At 40.2% G+C, this 22,181-nt stretch overlaps 1 protein-coding gene across 1 annotated transcript in view; it reads right to left on the reverse strand.

Annotated features, from left to right (window-relative positions):
• Positions 1-14,912, reverse strand: part of RPS6KA5 (ribosomal protein S6 kinase A5) — a 207,503-nt gene extending 192,591 nt beyond the window's left edge. The window contains exon 1 of the mRNA XM_036735228.1: positions 14,810-14,912. Coding sequence (XP_036591123.1) covers positions 14,810-14,912 — 103 coding nt within the window. The remainder of the gene's footprint in view (positions 1-14,809) is intronic.
• Between the last annotated feature and the right edge of the window lie 7,269 nt (positions 14,913-22,181).

The following is a 22,181-nucleotide window of genomic DNA, read 5'->3' on the forward strand; positions in this document are numbered from 1 at the left end:
TCCAAAAGCCTTAGGACTGGCATATGAGAAATATTTTAATATAAGAGAATTTGATTAAAGAAAACTCACATTTAACAGTTATAACTACCAAACATTTTCCATGAAACAAATATGGTCTAGATACCTAAACCAGCATGAGCCAAAATGGAGGAAGAAAACAACAGATTTATATCCCTAATCAATACTGATTTTTATAAGTTCACAATATGTTTCTATGATTCCTCACAGATCATCATACAATAACAGTAGTAAACCTAAATTGTGGCCAAGCAACACTATCCTAAATAACAAGAGATTCCAAGAACAAACCTTAGGAACAAAAAAATTAATGTTTTTAAAGAAAATAACGACATTAAGACAACACACTAAAATAAGAGATGTAACCAAATAATTTTCAGGGAAAACTTCTCTTTCTGAAAATATATTAATAAAAAAGAAGAAAGACAATACGATATAGTGAGTAGAAGATTATCAGTTTGTGTCATGAAGAACTAGGCTTGGCTTCAAGTCTTGACTCTGACATGTACTGGCTATGAGACTATCAGGGCAAGTCATTCCACCTCTCAGTGTCACCAGGCAACTTTTAATTTATTTTTAATAGAATTTTATTCTTTCCAATTACATGTAAAGATAGTTTTCAACATTCATTTTTTATAAGATTTTGAGTTCCAAATGTTTTCCCCTCCCTTCTTTCCCTTCTCTCCCCCAGAGAGCAAACAATCTGATATAGGTTATATATGTGCAAGCAGTGTTGTGAAACACCGTGTTGTGAAAGAAGAAACAGAACAAAACCACAAAGGGAAAAAAAAGTGAAAATAGTATGCTTTGGTCTGCATTCAGACTCCACAGTTCTTTCTCTGGATCATAAGTCTTTTGGAATTGTCTTGGATCATTGTAGTGCTGAAAAGAGCTAAGTCTATCATAGCTGATCATTGTACAATGCTGCTGTTTCTGTGTACAATGTTCTGGTTCTGTTCACTTCACCTGGCTTCGGTTCACGTAAGTCTCTCCAGGTTTTCCTGAAATCGGCCTACTCATCATTTCTTATAGCACAATAGTATGCCATTACATTCATATAGCACAACTCGTTCAGTCATTCTCCAGCTGATGGGTATTCCCTCAACTTCCATTTCTTTCAGGCAACTTTTAAAATAATAACTCACAGATCAGTTAGCTGTCAGTCTGCACTGGTGAGAGTTTCAATATAGGGAACATGGAAAAGGTTATATTTGTCTTTCTATATCGTTCATTCCTATCCCCAGACATTAAAAAGAAGAAGCAGAAGGTCTCCAGTATATTAGTATGATCCTTTATGGAGGATAATGCTATTTTGTGGAAAGACACGTTCAAGTATCGCACAGGATGGGGAGGCATGGAATACCTATACTAATGAAATCACAAATTTGCTAAAGAACCAAAAATGTATGTAAAAAGATACTTTTTACTTAAAGATTTTACTCACTGGAACTATATTATAATTTAAAAGTAAAATAACACCTAATTCTATCATTTCCAAATTTAAAATATATATATTAAAAATTAACATCTTTAATTTTACAGAGAAAGTGTCATCATCTGCGGCAAATGTTGTTACAAGTATCCTTTAACAATTTCACCAAGTTTAAAACTAGAGTACTAATGAGTTATTCACTTTTTCATTTAACCATTCATATACACTATGCATTTTCAATGTATATGTTTATAAACCATGCAAAGATCCTTCAAAATCATTTCCAAACCTGGACATTAAAGTAGCAATCAAATGAAATTCCAAAAATGGTACTCTCGGATTTTTACATCAAATATTCACAAAGAGAAAAAATTGCTTTTATGTATTTTAAGCACATTCCACTTATCTATGTTTTAAGGTAAGTAATATGAAGAAAAAGGAACTTAGGACCCTTGAGAAAAAAGATCCAAGTTCAGAAGGAAATTGTAAGGCTGCCAGATAATATTAGCTATTTCATAGGATCTGTAACTGGAAGAAATCTTAAATGTTAACTAGCCTAACTCTGACATTTTGCATGTGAGAAAACTAAGGCCTACACAGAAGCTTCATGACTTGCCTCAGGTCACAGCAGCAGAGCCAGGATTCAAACCCAGGTCCTCTGACTCCAAATCTAGTGCTCTTTCCATTATTTCACATTATATTTATATTTTGCTTTTTATTCTAGTTCAGGATTTCTTATTATCCAACCCTTTCTCTTTACGTTACCACAACTCCCATTACCTTTTGCCTAAAGTACTGCAAAAGCATCCTAATTAGTCTCACTACCACCAGTCTCTCCCTTCTCCAATCTTTCATCTGTTCACACAACTACAAAAGTGATATTCCTAAAATATAGATCTGACCATATCATTCTCCCGCTCAAGAAACTCCAATGGCACCTATTGCCTCTGGGATCAAATACAAACTATGCTTGTGTTTGTCCTTTGTTTTCGAGGAGGACCATGGCATCAGGGAGATGATGACATAACTTGCAGTTGACTTTGATTTGAGTGAGGGAGGGCTGGGCAAGGTCACCAGCCTCACTTTCTCCTCCAGAGCCTTCTAGGTCCTATCACCTGATATTCATTAGCATGACTGGAGATGACCCAGATGCAATGGGAGACCCTGGCCCTTTCAGGCTAAGGCCTTTTCATGTACTCATTTAGAGTGAGGTAACAGCCATTCAGTGAACAGGCCTCTTTAAGAAGTGAGTCAAGGGATGGCCCCTTTAATTACAAAAAAAGAAAAAAAAATCAAGTTGGAAGGGGACAACCCTCAGAGTTGCTCTTCCAAAGAGAAACAGTTACCACTGACATTCACTCTAAGCCAGCAGGGCCCAAAATACAGCCATAGTGGTGCTTGGGCAGGGACCTATTGTGGTCCAATCAATGAGCTTCTGAGTGAAAAGGACAGAAGGAAGGATAGAACGAAGGACAGATGGACAGAAGGAAGGAAGGAAAGAAGGAAGGAAGGAAAGAGGGAAGAAAAAGAAACAAAGAAAGAAAAAAAATCAAGAAATCTAGCCAGTAAACCCCAAGTTAAGTGGGCAGCTTCTGGAGATCAAAATTTACCTTCATTTAGAGGGACAGGATGAGCTGAGATACCCAACTAGCTAGGTCCCCTTTCAGGCAGCTCGGTCTACTCACAGGTTGTGTTCGTCCTTCGTTTTCAAAGAGGACCATGGCATCAGGGAAATGATGACATGACTTGAAGTTGACTTTGATTTGAGTGAGGGAGGGCTGGGCAAGGTCACCAGCCTCACTTTCTCCTCCAGAGCCCTCTGGGTCCAGTAACCTGATATTCATCAGGATGACTAGAGATGACCCAGGATGCAATGGGAGACCCTGGCCCTTTTAGGCTCAGGCTTTTTCATGTACTCACTTAGACTGAGGTAACGCCCATTTAGTAACCTATGCTATAAGGCATTGAAAGCCTTTCACAATCTGGCTCTAGTCTATTTTCCAATATACATTTATTAAGTGCCTATGTACCAGGAACTGTGCCAAGCTCAGGATGCAATTAAAAAGGGCAGTCCCAGCTCTCAAGGAGCTTACAACTAAAAGAAGGGGAGGGAGCAATATACACACAAAAAGGAAGGAAAGGCTAGAAGGAAGGAAATAGCAGGGAGCACCTGGCTAAAGTACTACAAAAGCATCCTAATTAGCTTCCCTACCACGAGTCTCTCCTTTCTCCAATCTTTCATCTGTTCACACAACTACAAAAGTGATATTCCTAATATATTAGATCTGACCATATCATTCTCCTGCTCAAGAAACTCCAATGGCACCCTATTGCCTCTGGGATCAAATACAAACTGTGCTTGTGTTTGTCCTGAAACCAGGAACGGCAGCAGATGCAAAGTGGAGCTTCTGCCCTCTCAAAAGAATCCACTGGGAGGAATTTGTCCAATCTCCAGCCCTTCAAGCAGGGAGGAGAGAAGGCATGGGTGTTAATCAAGGCTTGGATTAGCAGCATGATGGGAAGTTTAGAAGAGATCAACTTATCCTGGGATGGGCATCTTGTTCCATGGAGCAGAGCAACAGATGTAAAATTGAGATTTTCCAGGCTTGATTGCACATCACTGTCTTTCACACAATCATATAATATATTCCAGATAATGTGGCCTACATCATGCCTTTGTCAATGTATTTCTGCAAGTTGTTCCCCCTGCCTGAAATGCATTTCCTCCTCACCCTGGGAAATCCCTAGTTTCCTTCATAGCACAGCCCAAGTTGCCATTTTCTATATTAAGAGACTAGCCCAGTCCCCAGTTTTTAATGCTATCCCTCCCAGGAACTTATTCTGTGCATGTCTGGTATTTACTTATCTGCATACTTGTTGACTCCCTCAAAAAGAATGTAGCCTCCGGGAGGGCAGGGTTAGTTTATTTTTTGTCTTTGTATCTCAAGGGCCTAGTATACAGTAGGCATTTAAATATACGCTTGCTGAATAAATGTTGGAGGAATGGGAAGGTAAAGTATGGTACAGAGGAAAGAAATGAATCTTGAGTCAAAGGATCCAAATTCCTGCTTCTGTCAATATAGTAACTGTGTGTCTTTGGGCAAGTCATTTAACCTTTGCGGACTTCAATTTCCCCATCTGTAAAACAAGGGTTGGACTAAGCTGCTAAGGTTTCTATTAGTTCTAAAATTAAAGATTCCTCTAATTTGAAAAGATCAAGTCAATAAGACTTTATTAAGTATTTATTAGTGCCAGGCATTCAAATTAAAAAATGAAAACAGTCCTTGTCCTTGTTACATTTTAGTGGGAGAAAGCAACATAAACAGAGGTAAGGCAATAAACAATACACACACACAAAAGAAATCTCAATAAGTAAGAAGAGTACCAACAATGGAGGGAGGAGGAGAGTAGGAAAGGCATCTCTTGCAGGAGGATTCACCTTGACTGGGTTCCAAAAGGTAGGTATGAAGAGGGAGAATATTTCAGGAATAGAGGACTTGTGTCTTTGCACAGAAGTGAGAGACAGAATGCTGTGTAAAGGGAACAGCAATTAGGTCAGCTAGGCTAAATACAGGTATATGGGAAGTAATATAAAAACAATCTGAAAAGATAGGTTACAGCCAGAATGTGAAAGGCTTCAAATGCCACAGTAGTTTATTCTAGAGACAATATGGAACCACTGGAGCTTCTCAAGTTGAGCAGGAAAATGATGTGGTTCAGACATAACAGTTATGTATGTGAAAGATGGATTAGAGTTAAGAGAGAGTAGAAGAAAAAAATTAGGAGGCTCTTGCAGTTTCTCTGATAAAGATCTTGTTTTCAAGATATTTCAAGTAATTGATTCAAATTTATAAGAATAAATGCCATTCCCCAAGGGAGAAACAGGCAAAAGATATGAATACAAAGTTTTCAAAGGAAGACATTCATGCCAGCAAAAGGTATATGAAAAAAAGCTCCAACTTACTAATCATTATACAACTAAAATTAAAGTTACTTTGGGATTACACCTCATACCCATCAGATTGGCAAAGATGACAAAAAAAGGGAAAACGACAAATGCTGGAGGGGCTATGGGCAACAGGCATAGTGATGCACTGTGGGTGAAGCTGTAAAGTGGTTCACTCACTGCGGAAAGCAATTTGGAACTGTGCAAAAAAGAAATCAATAAAATGTACAGTCTTTGACCCAGTGAAACCTCTAATAGGCTTATACCCCAAAGCAATCAAAGAAAGAAGAAAAGGATTCATAAGTACAAAAATATTTACAGCAATTTTTTTGTAATGACAAAGGGGCCGCCTATCAACTGCAAAATGGCTGAGTAAATTATGTTATATGAATGTAAGGTAATAATATTGTACTATGAGAAATGACAAAAGGGTTAGCTGGGTTCAGAGAAACCTGGGAAGATGGAGACCAATGAAGAATAAGGTGAGCAGAACCAGGAGAAGAATTTATACAATAACAACATTATAAGGACAAACACTTTTGAAAAAATCAAGAACTCTATCAACTCAAGGACCAACTATGATTCCAGAAGAACTATGCAATAATGAATTATGTGACACCCCCCTCCCCCACAACAGAGAGCTGATGGTCAAGACTCAGAATGTCATGTACGTTTTACATTGTGCATGTACATTGGACATGCACAATGTGGGAATTTGTTTCAATTGACTGTGCTTATTTGCCAAGTGTCTTGTTTCTTCTTTTAAACTGAGGTAGAGGTAGAAAGGAAAGAAAAATGTTTTATTTTTTTCTTTTAAAAACTTTCAGTGATTCTACTCCCACTCCCCTCAAAAAGGAGACTCTTACACTAATTCAAACAAGTGGTAACAAGGGACTTAAGCTCATAGATGTGATTGTTAAGATGTAGAAACTGATTAATTATGAAGCCTAGTAAGACAAAGGGAAGAGTTTAACATTGCCCTGAGGTTATGAACTTGGGCAACTAGAAGAATTGGAATAACCTTCAATAGACATATGGAAGTTGAGAAGAGAAGTGGGCTTCAGAGGGAAGAATGAATTCTAGCACACAGTCAAGATGGTAAAGTACCAAAAAGAAATGCAGCCAAGTTCTACCTCACGAATCCTCCAAAAAGACATTAATTAGTACAAGTGCATTTTGTACCACACCACAACCTGATTGGGAAATCCAAAAAAAAAAGTCACCATTAGTTGTTTTTCCAAACCAGGTAGGCAAAGGGAGATAGATATAAGGGTCTGCTGACAATGAGTTTGAGAACTAGCCAGCAGTGGTAGAAAGGAGCATTCCAGGGCAGGGAAAGACTGGGCAAAAAATGGTCCCAAATCCAGCACAAAGATGCCTAAACTTGTTCAGGGAACAGGAAGAGGTGCCAACTTGCAGCTCTGTCACTCAGAAGGAGGCTGGATATATGTAAACTTAGGTGTCATGTGCATAGAGGCAATAATTGAATATATGGGAACTACTGAGATAACAGATTATACAAGGTGAAGAGGGCTCAGGGTAGAGTTCTGATCTATACACCTACAAATAAGACAGAAAGTAGAGGATGAACCACCAAAGAAGACTGAGAAGAGTTAAGGCAGGTAGGAAGAAAATTAGGAGAGTGCAATGCTAAGAAAAGCCAGGCTTTTACAAAGAGTTGAGGAAATCCACTTCCTCCTACATATAAACACATAGTGGTAATAATCACCCCTCTTGCTCAAGAGAAGTAAGAAACACTTTCCTTAGGGCTAGTTCACCCATTGGCAAATTGGGGCCCTAGAGCAGTAGTTCTTACTACTTCTAGGATTCTAGGCGTAAATTTGTAAAGTGGCTATCCTTGTAAATACTAAAGCACAAGCCTTAACCAGACAGTTAAGTCTATTAGTTCTTTAGCAAATGTATTTACTCAAATGGCATAGCTAAGAGAGAAATTACAAAGTACTTCCCCCAAACATCAGAGGCTCACTTTTCCATAAACACACAAAGAATCCAAAAGGGTGGAGTGAACACTAACCTGAGGTAGGGGTTTTGTTGTCGAGTCATTTTTCAGTTGTGTAAGATTCTTTGTGACCAAGTTTTCTTGGCAAAGATAATGTAGTGATTTGCCATTTCCTTCTCCATTTCATTTTACACATGAGAAAACTGAGGTAAAGAGGGTTAAATGACTTGCCCAGGGTGACACAGCTATTATGTGTCTGAGGCCAGATTTGAACTCAGGAAAATGAATCTTCCTGACTCCAGGTCCAGCACTCTATCCACTGCACCACCTAGCCGCCTTAACACTGGGGATACACAAGGCCAAAGCAACTTAAAACTCTGGAACTACAGAGGCTTGATGAACTTTGTTCCTCCAGAGTCCTTACAAAGTTACTTTTCAACTGGCTGGACGTGGTTTCTCCATTACAGCAGTGGCTCGGCTGTATTTATTCTTCCTAGGGTACAGTGTAACACCTAGAGGAGCCAATCTGCTGCCCAGCAGGGTGGAACAGTTCACTTGGTGCTACTGTTCACTAGGCTATACTGCTTCCACACTAGAGAGGCTGATCTGCGGTCTTCTGGGCTCCCTCTTCAATGAGCAGTTGCACTCTTTTTTCCACTTTCTGCCACTGACTGAACTGGGCGTTGGGGGCACCAGGTAGGAACTGTGCTTATTCAGCTGGAATGTTACTGAGTTTTTTCATATAGCACAATGGCTCTTAGCTTTTTGACAAATGTTTCCTTACTCAAAAGTGCCTTCCTTCCTTACTTAAGTCATTCCATAGTAGCCTTAGTATTGTTAGTCAGTTTTCAAGTACCATACTCCTTTGGAACTGTCGTATAGAAGAATGGCTAGAAAAGTATGAATGCAATCTTTTCCCTGAGGACTCATTTCACTGTCTTGCTAGCCTCTTCACACGTGAACAAGGTATTCACAAGAGCCTACCCTTTCTAAGGTGAGGGATATCTATTTTCCATCTGAAGATTCTATCTTTTACCTTTCAATATCTCTTTTAACCTCTGAATACCTTCCCTTTTGCTGAATTCTCAACAGAGCATAGCTCTTACACAAGAAAGATAGAACAGAAAAGTAGTTCTAGTTGGTATAAAGATTTGAAACAGTTAAGAAAACAACATTTCTAATAAGTTGCAAGAAGGTAATGAGAAATAGTGAGATGAAAGGCAGCGTGGTGCAGTGTATGGATCATGATATCTGGAGTCAGAAGACGTGAATTCAAATCCCAGCTCTTCCATTAACTAGAGGTGTATCACTTCGATACTCTGGGTCTCAATTTCTTAACTATAAAATGGGCATAATAATCTTTGCTGTTAACCAGCTCACAAGCTTCTATGATATATGATATATATAATATAATCAGAAAAAAAAGGTGAGCCAGTCACTTGGCAAGAAAAAGTACTGCCAGACTGCCTATTTGCTCCATTTGTAGAGACAGTATGTGAAAGGATCTAAAGGAACGCCCCAGATGTTGTGGGGATCCCAAATGAAGGACTTTTACAGGAAGATATGGTCAAGAGTCACTGAGGATGACACAAAGGGAATGAATAAGTTGTAATCTCTACGGTTGAAAGAATTCCTGTATCACTAAGACCACATACTCTGTTATATAAAAGTAGAAAAATTATATTTATATACAACTTTTCAGGCTGAGCAATTGCATAAAGTAATACTAAAGTAATGCATACTCCATTAGAAACTAGTCTGTTTTTACCAGTCAACCATTTGGAATCTAGTACCCCCTCTAATAAGGCATTTAGAGGAGCTATGATGAAGACTGCTGGACAGGAGAGAACAGAAACCTTCAGTCTGTTTTTGAATCACTGACTAAAGAGACACTAGAGGGCAAAGTTTTTCAAGAGGTCAGATGTATGTATGCCCTTGGGTGGGCTCTGATACCCAATCTACACACAAATATTGAGAGGTAAGCAGGCCTTTCAGCATAAGTCTCTGCAAAAGTGTGCTTGGGTTGCTGAATTTCCATTCTGGAAAACTGATACCAGAGAGTGATTTGCTTGTGCTTTCTCTTCTGTCTCCCTGACTGACAGGGCCTATGTTCGATGTAAAGCTTAATGGTTCTCCAAAGTTTACATATCTTTTCAAGTAGCACTGAAAGCAAACCAGGACCATCATAGTAACTTCAGATACATATGAGTTTCATTAGTGAGCCTTGGATGAGAAAAAGGGAAGGTGGAAAATATTAAGGAATCAATTTAATTCAGTTCAACACTTAAGTTCTGAGTAAACCAAGGCACTGTATTGAGTACTGGGGATAAAAAGCTGACAAACACATCGTCTACCTTCAAGATGCTTACAATCTAATAAAAGAGATAATACACATACACAGGCGAGTTAGAATGTAGTAAGCACAAGACAGTTCCAAAATACTGTATCAAAATTTAAGAGGAGAGGAAGAGAATCAGGGAAGGTTTCATGGAGAAAGTGGTATATAAATGGAAACCTTGAAGAAAGAAGGATTTTAAAGGCAAAGATGTGGAGAAAGCGTGGACCAGATATAGAGAAAAACTTTGGCAAATGTATGGGTGAAGCAAGAGGCAGAACAAGATTTAAGAAACAGCTAGTAGTACAGCGTGGATGGAATGCAGAGCTCATGAAAAAAGCTTATCAGTTAATTCATAATTCCAAGAAGGTATGAGGTCTATGGAAACTAAATTAAGTTCTACCAAAAACATATCATCTATTTTTTTGAAACAGGGTAACTATCCATATACCTCTTAGATGTTAACCTATCATGGCCAATAGGGCTTTACATAGAAAAAGAAAAAATTCTACCTACTTCCATAAAAGTAAGGAAATTATGAGATAATAGGTGTTTTATACAGCCAAAAGCTTAACTTTCAAGAAGATGATCTCTGCTGAAAAGGAAGCTGGTATGGTACCCAAAGTTTATTAATTTTTTCTGCTAACAAAATTTTGTATCAGGATAAGAACATTTTGTTTTATTTTTAAAAACTCTAAATAGAATCCTATTTAAAAAGCCCTAGGGAACTTGCTGTTACTCAAAGAAATGCACATACGAATTCTTTTGTAGAACAAAACCACTCCTGAACTTGTCTTTTACATAAATCTATACTTTCAAAATCTTAGAAGCTAACTAATCCAAGTATCTGACATTAGCGACAAGGAACGGAATGCCCATAGAGGTTAAGTGACTTGTGCAAGATCACAAAAAATAGTTAGTGAGACTAGAACCCAGGTATCCTAAATCCTTATCCAGTCTTATTTCTACTATACTACACAGACATGTCTAACGTATACCTATAAACTAATCAGGTAGGCCCTCCTTATTTGATATGCTGCTTTAGAAATGAAATCTGCCAAAACTTTTAAAAGTTCTTAAATTCTGAAACACATTTATCTTGTTTTCATCTACCATATACACAAAACAAACATAGAAGATAATTTACTTTTAACTTCAGAATAAGAATGGAGGAGTGAAGACAGGAGACAATTTAGATAAGAAATGGATCGATTTATAGATAACATTAACACTATAACACTATTCATCAATCTCTCTAATTCTTATTGCTTCTTTATTCTCTTCATCCCTTCTACAGTCATCATCAGCATATATATATATTAAATGTCTACTGTATACCGGTACTGGAAATAGAAGAAATATAGTCCCAGCTCCCAAGAAGCACACAATCTAGTTGCACAGGCAGAGCATAAACATAAAAAAGATGAATAGTAGTGTATCATATACCAAATGTCCAAATGAGTATTTAGACACTAAAAGGGTTTTTTTTTTGGCACTCTAAACAACTTTATTAATATTCTTAAGTAGTTTTCAGGAGTATTCTGTTTCTTCAACTACAATAGATTTTAATTTCCTCGAAGACTGAGGATAGTATGGCTTTTTTTTCTCAAGAACCCTGCAAAATTCCCAGCACATATTAGGCACTTAATAAATACTTGTTTCTGATTCATTTCACTCCCATTTGTTATGTCCAACTCTTTGTGAGCCCATTTGACATTTTCTTGGCAGAATTAGGGGAGTAGTTTTCCATTTCCTTCTCCAGCTCATTTTGCAGAAGAGTAAACCGAGGCAAACTGGGTTAAGTGACTTGCCCAGGATCCCACTATTATTAAGTTTCTAAGGCCAATTTGACTCCAGGCCCAGAGCTCTACCACTGCACCACCTAGCTGCCCTTTCACTCAGCACCAAGTAAGTAATCATTAAATGTAGACAAATACCATATCATAGACATGTCTACATTAATGAGGACATGACCCACATCTAAATGAATTACTGGGGGGGGGGGCTCCCTACCTTTCTGTGCGTCATGTGCCCCTTTGGCAATCTGGTGAAATCTATGGATCCCTTTTCAGAATGTTTTGTTGCCCACATTAATAAGTGAAGTAAAAGCTAAATTTCAATAAAAGGATAGTATAAATAAAAAGGAAATTTTTTTTTTACCGTCCAAGTTCTCTCATCCCTTGAAATCTATACACCAACTCCTTGGGGGTTAAGAACCCCTGCTCTACAATTTAGAACTATGCCCAAAGGGCTATAAAAATGTACATACCCTTTGACCCAGCAATACTACTTCTAGGGCTGTATCCTAAAGAGATCACACAAGTGGGAAAGGGACCCGTATGTACAAAAATATTTATAGCAGCTCTTTTTGTGGTAGCAAAGAATTGGAAACCAAGGGGGGATGCCCATCAATTGGGGAATGGCTAAACAAGTTGTGGTATATGAATGTAATGGAATACTATTGTGCTATAAGAAATGGGGAAGATACAGACTTCATAATGACCTGGAAAAACGTACATGATATAATGCTGAGCGAGAGGAGCAGAACCAGGAGAACACTGTACACAACCACAGATATATTGATTCTGTGATGATCAACCTTGATAGACTTGGCTCCTCAGCGATACAAGGTGCAAAGACAACTCCAAAGGAGTCATGCTGGAGAGAGCTATCTACATCCTGAGAAAGAATTATGGAGTCTGAATGCATATTGAGGCAAACTATTTGCTTTCCTTTTTTTTTTCTTTCTTTTTTTTTTTGGTTTTGTTTCTTCTTTCTCATGATTCATTCCATTGATTACAATTCTTCTTTACAACTTGACTATTGCGTAAAATAAGTTTAATGCAAAGTTATATGTAGAAGATATATTGGATTCCATGCCGTCTTGGGGGGCAGGGAGAAAATCTGGAACTCAAAATCATGCAGAACTGAGTGTCGTAAACTAAAAATAAAAAATCTTAATTAAAAAAAAGAACCCCTGCTCTAGCATCTTTTACAGTACCCTATTACACAGGCTGAAGCTGAGTAAGTCTTCTATGTTAGATTTCTGTAATGTTTTTGACTACATTCTCTGACCAGTTGTCCTTTCAACCAGAGCTCAAGGTGAACGCTCATTTTCCTTCCCCGTTAATAGTACTGAGTTCATTATAATTTACACCATCAGTCAAAAATATTTCTACAATACAAAATTGGAGTAACGATTCATATGCTGCTAGTAAGGCAAAAAAAAAAAACAAAGTCTTCATTTTCTACAAAACTAACATTGTTTGCAAGAAACAAAACCAAGTAATTTGTTGAATACAAATAAGTGGGTTATTCTTGAGTTATTCAGCACAAAGCTTCTTGCTGACTTTTGCCACCATGGTAAATATCTGACGATCTAACCTCCACTCAGGTAACATTTGCAGTACACCACCTATGTTTCATGTAAAAATACTGAAGGATTAAAATATTTAAAGATAAAACTGATATACTTGTAAAACCTACAGTAATATTTTTGAAATACCATTTGTATTCATACACTAGAACTGATAAATACATTATTCATATACTAGAACTGATAAATAGAACAAGCATTAAGATTAAATATAGGTTGACTTTAGAACCCAAAAGATCACAGTTTAAGATTAGTTTAATTAGTTTAAGAAACACATTCTAGTCTAATAGTGAAAAGTACCATAACTGGACTTCAAAGGAAATTAGCTGATGGAAAAGAGAGAGAAATATAGACATCATTCTGTTACCGCACTTTGCACTAAGTGAAATACTGACCCAAACACCTGGAACAAAGTGTCATAAAAAGAATCAGAAAGTAACAAGCAGGGAAACATTGCTAACTCTCTGATATGTTGGGGGGGGGGTAGGAACTATATGCTTACATTGTTTATTGTAATCCACCAAAAACCTAATGCATAGCTTCGGCAGCTACATGAGGAACAGCCCCCTATGCCACATGGGCACTTAATAAACACCACCAGCAAATATTCTAATTAAAATTACTGGTTACAATTATTTGTGTTTCTGCAGTTTGACCAGAGATTTAACTTGAAACTCATAAATTCAAACTGCCACTATTCCACTAGGATGTTTTTAAAAATGGAGATTCTCGGCAGATAAGAAAACGCAGTAGCCAGGACCAGTCCTATACGAGTAACCACTGACGTGAAGAAGTTTTAACCAAGAAACTTAATGGCATTTACCCACTAAATCCTGCTGCTTTAATTGCCTTACACAGGTCTTATAATTTACAGAAGCTTAAAAGTCTTAGTTAAAATACTCAGGATCTAAGTATAGGGCTTTATTTTAATCGTAAACAAAATCAGGTCACTCCTAGGGACCAGTTTCTCTTTGCCTTATCAAAGCTAGGGGGAGGAGGAGGAAGAGAGTACCCATCATCTTCTCTTTGGACCACACTACCTCGTGGTAGTTCACAGCCACAAGCTGTTTTTGAAGAGACGCACTAAAACGCCATGTGACAATTCGACTGCTTAAAAATTATTAAAAACTGCCCCGTTCATCCTAGATAAGTACGGACAGGACATCAAGTGTCACCACGGAGGAAAGATCACGAGGAGCGCCAACACACGCTCTTAACTACGGGAAACAAACGCGCAGAAAGGGCGGAAGATGAAGATATTTAAGACACTTTGGGGCGTTTTAACGAGGGACTGCTCCCAAAAACTTCCACCCAGGTACCTGATGCCAGGCCCCCGCCGCCCCTCCCCAAGACGACCGCTTTCTCCAGCCTCCGACCCCATTCTCTGCTCCCTCCACCAATCTCCCGCGGGGCTCCGCCCTAGGCCACGCCCCCTCCAGCATCCCCCGCCCCCTCTCCTCCCACCTCTCGCGCCCGGCGCTCCGAACCCGCCTGGGCTCGCTCTCCCTACCCCCTCCCCCGCCCGGACCGAACGGTCGCCCTCCGACCTGTGCTGTGCGGCTCGGTTCCGCCGTCGCCGCCGCCGCTGCCGCCTCCCCTCCCCCCTCTCCCCTCCCGGCCCAGCGGCGCGCGGCGCCCCATTCCCTCCTCCTCCTCCCCCCCCCCAGCCTCCCCGCAACGCGAGCCCCCGCCCCCCTAGCCTCCCCACAGCGCGCGAGCCGGCGGAGGGCGGGGTCACTCACCGGTCCGCAGCTCGTGTTTGACAGTTAAGAGCTCGTCCCCTCGGTCCGCGCTGGTCCCCGCGGCGCTGACACCGCCGTCGCTGCCGCCGCCACCCTCCTCCATTTTCCCTCCCTCGATCTCACGGGGACCTTTACGTGGGGAAGCTCGGACAAGAGAGCACCCCCGGAAAGCTGACAGCTTCGGCCGACGCCGCGTGTCAGCTCCGGGACTCGGACGGAGAGACCGGGCTCTTCCCGCTCCGTCCGTTCGACTCCCTCCTCTGCCTCCTCCCCCTACCGAGGGCACTGCGAGTACGGCGCAACCAAACTCACCCCGTCCCCTCCGCCTCCTCCCTCAAAGCCCAGTCTCCAGCTCCCCTCCCACCCCCGAGCCAGCAAGGTAGGGAAGCCCTTGGAGCCGCCGTCGCCCATTGGACAGTGGGCGCGCGCGTCCGCCAAGGCGAGCCCGTATTGGACCGTCGCACCACACGCCCCGCCCTGCTCCTCGAATTGTTGCTTCGCGGGGAGGCGAGGGAGGGAGGACCTCCGTCACTCGGGTAAGGCAGCGGCGAGATTCTGCCCCCGCCTCCCTTCCCCTGGTGCGCAGGCGTACCTGCATCATACTCTTCCCCCCGCCCATCACCCCTCCCAGGCCACGCCTCTCCCGTTCTCCCACCCGGCTCTGTTAGTAAACATTCTCTCGGACTATAATCCGGAGGCGTTCGAGTTTCTGATTGGTCTTCTATTGGGGAGGGGCGGTGAAAACTGATTGGACTGTATCGTCTGTCAATCACTCTAAGGCGGGAAGGACTCGCAAAACCAGCGCCCCTGGCCCACGTGTGTGCCCTTTTAGCAAGACGGTATCAAATTCGTGTCTCCTGAGTGAACTGCGGGAAGAAGATATTTCAAAGCTATAAAGCGTTAACTTCTTTTAAGTAATCAGGCAGAGGGGAAGCGATCAAACTGTGAACGAATTAGCTTTGGTTGATAAATCTAGAAAAAAACTGATCAAGTCAGCTCAAAATCCTAGCGCTCCTAAGTAAAAATTTTGAGCCCAGAGGAACGTTATTTATTGAATTTTGAATGTTTATTAAATGAGATCGCAAGTGAAAAACATGCAATAGAATTGGGCCTTGCCTACAGAGTAGAAATAACTATTAGAAATATAATGCTGCTAGACAGACTAGAATAGTGCCCATTATAGCTGTATTATTTCACAACGGCCCAAAGGTGCAAAACATGAAGACTAAAAAAAGTTAAGCACGTCCTCCCGTGTGAGTTTTTTCAAAGAATCGCTAACCCTTAAACGCGTATACCTGAAATTCAAGATTTGTGTATATGTTCAAATTGACCGAAGGAGCCCAACTTTAGCTATATATAAAACATTAGGAATTTCATATTTTATTTCACCATATGCTTATTTCCATCTCTTTAGGCAAGAGATATTACAGTTACAAATAAAGCTTACAAATAAGTAAACTGAGAGACAAAAACTAAATTGTCAAAGCTGTAGCCCGCGTGTTCTGTTCAAGGGCACTGCCTGTAATTGTGACCCAATCTAGATTGGCCGTCTGTTCTGTGACTTCTAGCCTTGTCCCTCATGCTTGTGCTGATTCTTGTGTGGCCGAGATTTGGCTTCCCTTCCTGTAGGTCTCCTTCGTTGCTCAAAGAGAATTGACTTGGGTTTCATATACGCTGGAAGGATGTGAGTTAAACTAACCTTTCAGGTAATAACTTTTCCCCAATATGTTAACAGGAAGGCTTTTAACTATTTGATAACAGGAGAAAGAGGAAGACCTTAGTCTTTTCATAAAAAGAACAAGCTTAGGGCCCCAACGTTGGAAGTATCATTGAAAGTTAGCACACACTTGGTTAGCTAAGAATGACTCCAAAAGAGTGACTACCAAAGAGCTAGTGTCAAAAAGCAATTCTCATGGTCAATATTCCAAAATTTCTTATGACACTGACAAATTATTAAGTACCTACAAAGATGAACTAGTTCCTGCCCCCTCAGGAAGCTTAAATTTTATTGGGAGGAGGTAGAGGGGACAAACTGTAGAAACCTGTCTCATAACCTGCCGATCAAGTTAAACACAAAAGTTGTGGGGGATCAGGTGGCTCTCAAACTAAAGACTACATACATGTTTGGTCATCTCTGTTTCTTCTTGCTTACTCTAAGGCCCCATTCCTCCCATTCCCATGTCCAATCACTTGCTAACTCATTACCTATCGAAGTGCCTTGCGCGTAATAAGTAGTTAACAAATGTGAGAGTCAAAGTACGTGTTTTATTTAAAGTTTTTTGCCAACCTTCAAGTGTTACATGGCAGTTATTATTTTTGAATGAATGAACATTGTTGCTTAATGGTTTATAGATGAGTGGATTGTAGAACAGTCTAACTTTTTTATGGCTGTGAGATTTGGACCCATTTATCTGCTTCATTATTTGATTTCATGAATGTCACCTACAAGTCATACTTACATGAAATGATGTAGAATCACCATAAATGATGATCTTGAATGTAACTTTCTTACAGTTCCACTGGCAAGACTTGTTTTGAGGGTAGATTCTTAACTCAGGACCATAAGGGAAATTGAAGTGAGACAACCAAGCGGAGTGGGCAGAACAAATGGATGAGACTGTCCTGAAACCTGACTTCAAATAATGTGGCAGATGGTATGGAACCCTGTAACGGAAGCTCAAAGGATAAAGGTGAGCCTCTGAGCCAAACCATCAGGCAGAGAGAGGTACAGAAGTGGCAATGACAGACCTGGAATTCTAGCAGGTACATAGCAAGCGCTTAATAAATGTTGACTGATTGATTGCTGAAAAAAGGACAGTAGAAATAGACATACAGAAAGAGAGGAGTGAGTCTTTGCAATTAGAGGACAGCTTCAAATCTGGACTCTGCCAGTTCTACCTATTCAGACTTGGATAAGTCACAACCTCTTGGGGCCTTAGTTTCCTCATCTGTAACATGAGTGGCACACAAAGGTAAAAACAGCCTAATCTTAGTTCTAGTGTAGCAGGGGTTAAGACTCACCCAAAAACCTCTTATACAGGTTAGAGTGTGATAAATGCCAAGAAGGCCAAAAGGAGGATGAAAAACTAGGTAGGGAAGTCCAAGAGCATCAGGGAAGTCTCGAGGAAGGAAGCAGTGCCTGAACCAGATACTGGAGGAGGAGATGGATTTCAACGGGTAGAGATGAGGAGGAGAGAGGGTACAAATGGAGATGCAATGTACAAATGGATGGAAGCAGAAAAAGCATAATAAAATTAAGGGTGGCTAGGTGGCACAGTGGGTAGAGCTCCGGGTCTGGAGTCAAGAAGAACTAAATTCAGATCTGGCCTCGGATCCTTACCAGATACGTGAGCCCTGGGCACATCATGTAGCCACTCTTTCCCACAGTTTCTTTATCTGTCAAATGGGGATAATCGTAGCATCTGCCTCCCAGGGTTGTTGTGAGGAACAAATGAGATAATATTTGCAAAGTGCTTAGCACAGTGCCTAGCACAGAGTAGGCACTATGTAAATGTTAGTTAGCTAGTTAGCTAGTTAGTTGGTGGTAGTAGTAGTAGTAGTAGTAGTAGTAGTAGTAGTAGTAGTAGTAGTAGTTCATGATCCAGATAGGCTAGAATGGAGAGTGAAGAGAATAATATAACACTGGAAAAATGAGTTGGAACCAAATCATGGAAGACCTTGAATGTTAGGAGAAGGAACTTGTATTTTATTCTATAAGCAGTGGGGGAATCATTCCTTAAAAAAATTATATATAAATGCCAATGATCCTAACAAAAATGAGCAATCAAATAAGCTGGATGAAACATAAAAGTATAAACTCTATTTAAGTTTTTATCAAATAAAAATATACATTTTTACAATATAGCATTTTATCGTTCAGTGTCTTTTTCTTCTGTGTATTTAAAAGGTTTGTTGCTTATTTTTTACATAGTAATAGTATTTACTATTTGTTCTGAATTGGTTTTCTTTGCTCTGTATCATTTCATACGTCTTCCCATAGTTCTTTGGGTTCTTTATATTGATAAACTAGAGTTTACTCAGCTATTACATAACGGCTACATATATAGATTGCTTAGTTTTTCTATTGCATTTTCAATTTGACAAGTTTTTGTTAGACATCTACAATATGCCAGGCACTGCGCTAGGCACCAAAGATACACAGTCAAATATAAAACAGTCCCTACCATCAAGGAGCTTACATTCTGTTGGGAGAGGAGGGAAGACACATACATAGAAAAACAAAAACAAAATTTATGCAAAGTAATTTCCAAGAAAAGGGCAGTAGCTGCTAAGAGCATTAGGAAGTGGCTTTTGTGCACATTTTTAAAGGAATCTAGGAATCCTCTAAAGCAGAGATGGGTAGGGAGTACAATTCAAGCATGGGGGGAGGGGCCTGCTTGTGTAAAGACAGAGAACCCATATGGAATGTTATGCACAATGAACAAAAGTAGGCCGTTTTGTCTGGAACATGGTGTGCTTGAAGGACAATAATATGGAATAATCCTCAAAGTAAGGCTGGAGCCAGATTGTGAAGGGTTTTAAATGCCAAAAAAATAATTCAATTTTTGTACTGAGGGGCCAGTGGAAGCCACCAGAATTTCTTCAGCAGAGGAGCTATGTGTGGTAAGAGCTTTGCTTTGAGAATATCAGTTTAATAGCTGTGGGAAGAATGAATTGTTGAACAGAGATACTGGAAGCTGAGAGACCAATTAGGAGGTTATTGTAATAGTCCAGGAGAGTGGTGATATGAGGCTGAACTAGGTTGTGGCTATGTGAATGGAGAGAAGGAAACAGATGTGAGATCTAGTGTGAAGGAAAAATTGACAAGACTTGGCAACTTGGATGTGAGGGGCGAAGGAGAGTGAAGAATCTAAGATAATTGTGAGTTTGCATACCTAGGTGACTAAAAATGTGGTGATGCCTTCCAACGAAATAGAGAAGTTTGAAGGACAGGTTTGGAGGGCGAGATATTGAATTCTGCTTTGGACTTGCCAAATTTGAGATAATTAAAAAATATTTATTAAGAGCTGTGCCCAGCACCGTGGATATAAATACAAGCAAGTAAGACAGTCTCAGGCCTCAAGGAGCCTCTATTCTAATGGAGAAGACACCATGAAAGAGAGCTAGAAGTGGAGGGAGTTTGAAAATGTCCAGGAAGTGGTAAGGTTTCTTGGATCCTGGAAGACAAAGTGAAAGTTCAACTAATAGAGCCCAGGATCCCAGAGGCAGAGTCCAGGTCCTGGTGGGAGAGGGATAGATGGTCAGAGTACACATGAATGGTTTGGAAGGAAATGACTAGAAAGAATTGTGATGTCTAAGTTCCAGAAAAATAAAGCAAAAGAGATGCCTATGGGACATCCAGTCAAAAATGGCAAATAGGCAATGGTGGTGTAGGGCTGGAGTTCAAGAGAGAGACTGGAGCTGGCTATATAAATCCAGGATAGAGGAGAGTTGAATCCCTGGGGTCTGATAACATTGCCAAGAAAAGAGTTTAGATAGAGAAGAAAAGAGGGCTTAATACAGAGCCTTGGAATATTCATATACATAGGTGGGGCTGGGGGCAAAGATGGTTCTGCAAAGGAGACTGAGAAGTTGTGGCCAGAGGGGAGAACCAAGAGGGCACAGAGTTGTGAAAACCCAGTGGAGAGATGGTGTCTCAGAAGAAAGGGTGTCAAACAGCGTCAAATGCTGCAGAGAGGTCAAGAAGAATGAGGACTGGAAAAAAAATCCATCCGACTTGGCAATTAATAGATTCATATAATCTTGAGGAGAATAATTTCAGCTGAACGGTAAAATCAAAAGCTAGATCTCCAGGGTTCGGCACATGAACTTGGAGGAAGAAAATGCCAGCGAACTATATAAGAAGCTTTTTCTAGAAGTGTGTCTATGAAAGGGAAGCAAGATGTAGGGTGGTAGCTTGAGGGAAGGGCAGAACCAAGCAAAGTTTCATTTTGTTTTTTAGGTTAAAGGAGATCTGGGCATGTTTATAAGAAGCAAGTAGATAAGGAGAGATATAAAAATTAGGGACAGAAGATTAAAGGAATAAGCTGAAGGGAGTGGAGAAAAATTTAATTAGGGATGAGTAAAAGAATTAGCATGCAACTGTGATAGCCCAGCTGAAACGAATACTCAAATGGATCTGTGATATCATAGATTCAGGGGTTGATGCAGATTGCAACTCATTCATACCTGACCATTCTCTACAACTCTCCTCCATGTCTTCCCAAACGTTCACCAAAGGGAGTTCACTCTGTGCCTTCTTTGATTTCTCCCAACATCACAGGGGAGCACTCTGATCATTTACCTGTCACCTCTCACTCTTACCACATGCCCAACCATCTTATCTTTCTGTCATACAATTCCTTGATGACTTTCTTTATTCCTGATCTTAAGAGTTCCTCATTAATTATGTTATGGCCTACTCACACCCACCATACACCTTGTCACTATCCTCTGTGTGATGATTATCTTTAGTTCTTTGGAAACAGTGACATTTCAAGGCTTGTTGCCATACAGCAACACCAGTAAAATGTTTGTATAGAAAAGATGGCCATTGCTATCATGGGAAACTTGAGCTTTACGATTTACCAAACACCATCTAGCCCGTTCTTCTTTTAACTCTGGTCCCAGCTCCTCCATCTGTATTGTCTGTCCCAGATGTACATACTGTTACACAAGCTTCAGTGAGTGATTATAGATCTCTTCCAGGGGACCCTGCAGTATCTTGAGGAGTATTGTAATCAGTACCCCGTAATCTGAAAACAGTAGCAGGTGGAAGACTTTATCATCCACAGAGAATCATTCCTTGACTTTGCCTTTTTTCTGGAACTCCGAAGTGATTAACAGTGCCTGACACTGATTTCTCTCTACTGTTTTAATTTGATTAAAAAAATTTTTTTTGCTCTTTTTTTTTAGCTCTTTAAAAAATTCTTGTTGAGCTTGTGTCTTCTGTGCATTTTTCTTTGAGGTTTTGCTCATAGATATTTGTAAATCATTGTCTTCTTCAGAGTTTGTTTTGAGCTTCCCTGGGTCCATAGAAGTTTTTTTATAGTAATGTTTTTTAAAAAAAACTTTGCTAATTTTTCCCACCTATTTCTTGACTTTGGACTTTATGTTAGACTTGGGATCTGCTCATCTTGGGGGGAGGGGAGATGGCTAATCTGAGCTTCTGTGGCCAGATCTGGAAGCTTGTAGGAAGCTTCTAAACTGGTGTGATATGGACATAGTTCTGGTCATTATATTCCTAGTTGGCATTATGGCCCTTACTCAGATAGGGCATCTCCCTCCTTGTGACAGATTTCACCTTTCCTTCCTGGAACTATGACTGAGAACTCACTAATGGATGAAGGAGTGGCCGAGTGGGGCCTGGTCC

This window comes from Trichosurus vulpecula, chromosome 8 (assembly GCF_011100635.1).
Source record: "Trichosurus vulpecula isolate mTriVul1 chromosome 8, mTriVul1.pri, whole genome shotgun sequence".
NCBI classification, from domain to species: Eukaryota; Metazoa; Chordata; class Mammalia; order Diprotodontia; family Phalangeridae; genus Trichosurus; species Trichosurus vulpecula.